The 4338-nt window shown below is 46.7% G+C and overlaps 1 protein-coding gene across 1 annotated transcript; it reads right to left on the bottom strand.

Annotated features, from left to right (window-relative positions):
- Positions 1-2575: 2575 nt before the first annotated feature.
- Positions 2576-3807, bottom strand: LOC133398936 (zinc finger protein 462-like; the record flags this gene model as incomplete). The annotated part of the gene is made up of 3 exons (XM_061670072.1): positions 2576-2850; positions 3377-3502; positions 3689-3807. Coding segments are annotated over 3 exons (520 nt in total), but the record flags the coding sequence as incomplete, so codon positions are not given.
- Positions 3808-4338: the final 531 nt, after the last annotated feature.

The following is a 4338-nucleotide window of genomic DNA, read 5'->3' as shown; positions in this document are numbered from 1 at the left end:
GACCAATGGTGTGTGTGTGTGTGTGTGTGTGTAACTCACTTTCGCGCTTGCACACACAAGGGCACGCACACGCACACGCACACACACACAGTTGCTTTCATGGACCACAATCAGCAGTGTGAGAATGGTGAGAATGGTGCGCTTGTTTACGTTTAGGAACTTACTGTATTGTGTCGGCATGCACAAAGTTGCTGATTTAATGTGGCTTCACCTACACCAATATTTAAGTTATTGCGTCATGTTGATGACATCATTCTGCAACTTGTGTAGCATGTATAACCAAGTAATGGGTTCGGTTAAGCTAATGCTTTTTTGGACGGTGGATAAGTGATATTCCTGTCACTTGGTAGCTGCCGAAAGTAACTAAATATTTATTTTTTTCTAACTTAGCTACTTTTTAAATCAACTAATCAGCAAAGTAATACATATATATATATATTAGTTATATATATTTTTGTTTGTTTTAATTAATTTTAAGCTCAAGTAATCAGTAAAGTAACAAAGTTACTTTTTCAAGGTAACTGTGGTAACACTGCTTATGACCATAGGTGAGGGTAGGAACGTAGATCGACTGGTAAATTGAGAGCTTCGCCTTTCGGCTTGGCTCCTTCTTTACCACAACGTCCGCATCACGGCAGATGTTGCACCGAGCTGCCTGTCGATCTCCCGTTCCCTTCTTCCCTCACTCGTGAACAAGATCCCAAGAACTCTTCCACTTGGCGCAGTATCTCATCCCCGACCTGGAGAGGGCACACCACCATCTTCTACAAGTCCACAAAACGTGTGGACTGGTTGGGCGAACTCCCATGCACCCTCGAGGACCCTGCAGAGGGTGTAGAGCTAGTCCACTGTTCCACGGCCAGGACAAAAACCACACTGCTCCTCCTGAATCTGAGATTCGACTTTCCGACGGACCCTCCTCTCCAGCACCCCTGAATAGACCTTACCAAGGAGGCTGAAAAGTTTGATCCCCCTGTAGTTTGAAGACACCCTCCAGTCCCCCTTCTTATAAAGGGGGACCGCCACCCCAGTTTGCCAATCCAGAGGTACTGTCTCCAATGTCCACGCGAAGTTGCAGAGGCGTGTCAACCAGGACAGCCCCACAACATCAACAGCGCCCCATCCCCACTATACACACTGTTGATGGTACACTGCTTCCCCCTCCTGAGATGCCGGTGGACCAGAATTTCCTCGAAGCCGTCCATAAGTCTTTCTCCATAGCCTGACTGATCTCCTCCCATGCAGAGTTTTTGCTTCAGCGACCACCAAAGCTGCATTCCGCTTGGCCAGCTGGTACCCATCAGAATCATCTTTATTTTGCCAAGTATGTCCAAAAAACACAAGAAATGTGTCTCCGGTAGTTGGAGCCGCTCGAGTACGACAACAGACAGTCAATTGACAGAGAACACTTTTGAGACATAAAGACATTGAGAAAAACAGTCACTGAGCAATAAAGGGTTGCTACCGCCACGAGAGGCACTAACCACCTGCCAAGTCCACATGTGGACACCCTTATGCTTGAACGTGGCATTCGTTATGGACAATCCGCGATGAGCACAGAAGTCCAATAATAGAACACCGCTTGGAACAACAGTCAGGACCCGTCCTCCCCCCGAAGGAGGAGGGAGGCTACCCTCTCGTCCACTGGGGTGAACCCCAACGTACAGGCCCCGAGCCGGGGGGGGCAATAAGTATACCCACAACCTGCTCGGCGCCTCTCACCGCAGGCAACTCCAGTGTGGAAGAGAGTCCAACCCCTCTCAAGAGGACTGGTACCAGAGTCCAAGCAGTGTGTGGAGGCGAGGCCGACTATATCTCGTCAGAACTTCTCTACCACACACACCAGCTCGGGCTCCTTCCCTTCCAGAGAAGTGACATTCCATGTCCCTAGAGCCAGGTTCTGTAGCCGGAGATCGGATCGCCAAGGTCCTGGTCTTCGACCACCGCCCAGCTCACACTGCACCCGACCCTTATGGCCCCTCCCACAGGTGGTGAGCCCATGGGAAGGGGGACCAACGTTACCCTTTCGGGCTGTGCCTGGCCGGGCCCCATGGGTTCTGGCCCGGCCACCAGACGCCCGCCTTCGAGCCCCACCTCCAGGCCTGGCACCAAACTATATTCAAATCAGCTTTAGAATAATTATGTAACAGAGAAAAATGTGGAAAAAGTGAAAGGGTGTGAATACTTTCTGGTGGCACTGTAAGTAGTGGATCACCGTTCCAGCTTTCCATCAGTTTGGGGGTCCTTAGCCTGGAAATTGTTGAAGACCCTTAACATAAACCATTTAAAAAAATATCAAAAAGTTATAGTGCATCCCTAAATATTTTTAACTAATTACCACTGCTACTATTATGCATTAGTCTGGATAAGATCTATCTATTTAATTATTTTTTTCCACATTTTGGGACAGGGTGGGTTGTACTGTACTGTACCCCAACCTTATTTGCACCACGGACCGATTTCATGCGAAGCCATATTTTGACTGACCGGCAACTATGCGGCAAAATTTTGGATTGGGGGGAAAATCAGGTACTGGTATTGAGTTTGGATCCACTGTATATTATGAACAAAAGTATTAAATTAAGTAGCGGTTAACAAACAACATGCAGACTGACTTTAAGCCGGTGAAGAAGTCGCAGTCCTTGCACGCCAACATCTTCCTGCCATGTCTACTGATGTAGTGTCGCCGCATGCTGGGCAGGTCCTTGGAAAAGAAGGAGCAGTTCTCGCAGCAGAACAGGCCACTGCTGCCATTCTGCCTGGTGGCCGGCATGGTACTAGCTCCGTTCTGAGCCATTAGACTCAGGTGGCTAAGCTGGCGTCGCACCTCTGGGGGCTCCAGGTACCAGTCTGTGAGCAAGGTATAATGTAACACGTGTGAGTGGGACTGGTAATTAGATAGGTGGGAAGGTAAGTAGGTAGCTGGGTAAGTGGGTGGGGTACTTGGTAGGTAGATGCGCAAGTAGATAAAACCCCTGGCAAAAATTATTATCCTAGCTTAACAACTGAAAAGGTATTTTATGTTGAAATACTGACGCTACAGAGAAATGTATTTAAGCTAGTAGTGTCGCTAGTATCCAGCACTGCTGCGTTTGGTTGTAAGCATAACGTTACCTGCGGAGCACAGTGCGAGACCTCTCGCAGTTGTTTTATGAGATGAAAACCATAAAGCCTCAAGCAACCGATTCCTAGCCTCGTGATATCCGGTCCGCACCCCTACCACAAACGTATCTTAGAATTACTGGCGGATTTTGTATCGATAACAGAGCTACCGATACAGTCGTATCTCTCTCCTTTACGAACAGCTATCCAGTTGCATCGGTTTATCATTCCCAACCCTAATGGGTAGGTGTGTCTATATGATTACATTACTTGCCTTTGTTACGCCCTTCATTAGTTTTGCCCACACTAATGACTTGGTGGCCTAAATGTGGAGCATCCTTGTCTGCACTATGAGTCACACTGGTCTCTTCTTTGTGGTCACAGGTTTCTATGATGGTATCTGGAAAGCACACATACATACACAATAAACAGTGGCATGAAAGTGGCTTGGTTGTGTCATTTCACAGTTGGGTGGGCAGGCGCTCCAGAATCCAACTATTCGGATACAAGCTACTAAAAAGTCCCTTTACATCATACGTCCCATTTGAGTACGTCAGAATTCAATGAAATAAAGCTGTTGACCTACCAAGGTGGTTTTTCAGCAAATGGTTGGTCCACAGGCCCATCAGATTGGTACGATAGAAGCAGATGGCGCACTGAAAAGGACGGATAGTCCCAGGCTTATGGAGAAGATATTTGTTCAGGCTGTTGGGGTCAGAGAAAAAAGAAAAATACACTTGCTTAGATTGTTAGGTAGGAAAATAGCTAAAAAATATAGGTGAGTAGGTAGGTAAATTGGCAGGAAAGTACCTTAGTAAGTGAGTAGCTTGGTACATACGTGGGCAATTAAGTAGGTAGATGGGTAATTACGTAGCAAAGTAGGAGGGCTGGTGCATAGCTGGGTAAATAGCTAGATAGGTAGTTGGTTAAGTAGATGCATATGTAGGTAGACTGATAAATAGTTAGTTAAATAGTAGTTAGGTAGGTGACTAGGTAGATTTGTTGGAAAGTATGAAGATTGGCACATGGGTAAGTAGCTAGATGTAAGTAGGTGGGTGGATAACTGTAGGTAGGTGGATTGGTAAGTAGTCGGAATGTTTATGACTAGATGGTGACTTGAATTGGGATTCGAATGGATGTGGAAAAGCAATCATCGAATGAGAATTTTTGGACTCGCAGGTGTACAGTAGCTACTGCAGTCCTGCAGCTGATCATGGATCATGGATCACAGATGTA

The sequence above is a fragment of the Phycodurus eques genome, unplaced genomic scaffold, assembly GCF_024500275.1.
Source record: "Phycodurus eques isolate BA_2022a unplaced genomic scaffold, UOR_Pequ_1.1 contig_605, whole genome shotgun sequence".
Lineage (NCBI taxonomy): Eukaryota > Metazoa > Chordata > Actinopteri > Syngnathiformes > Syngnathidae > Phycodurus > Phycodurus eques.
Note: the sequence above shows the minus strand (reverse complement) of the source record. Positions and strands in the feature narration are given on the sequence as shown.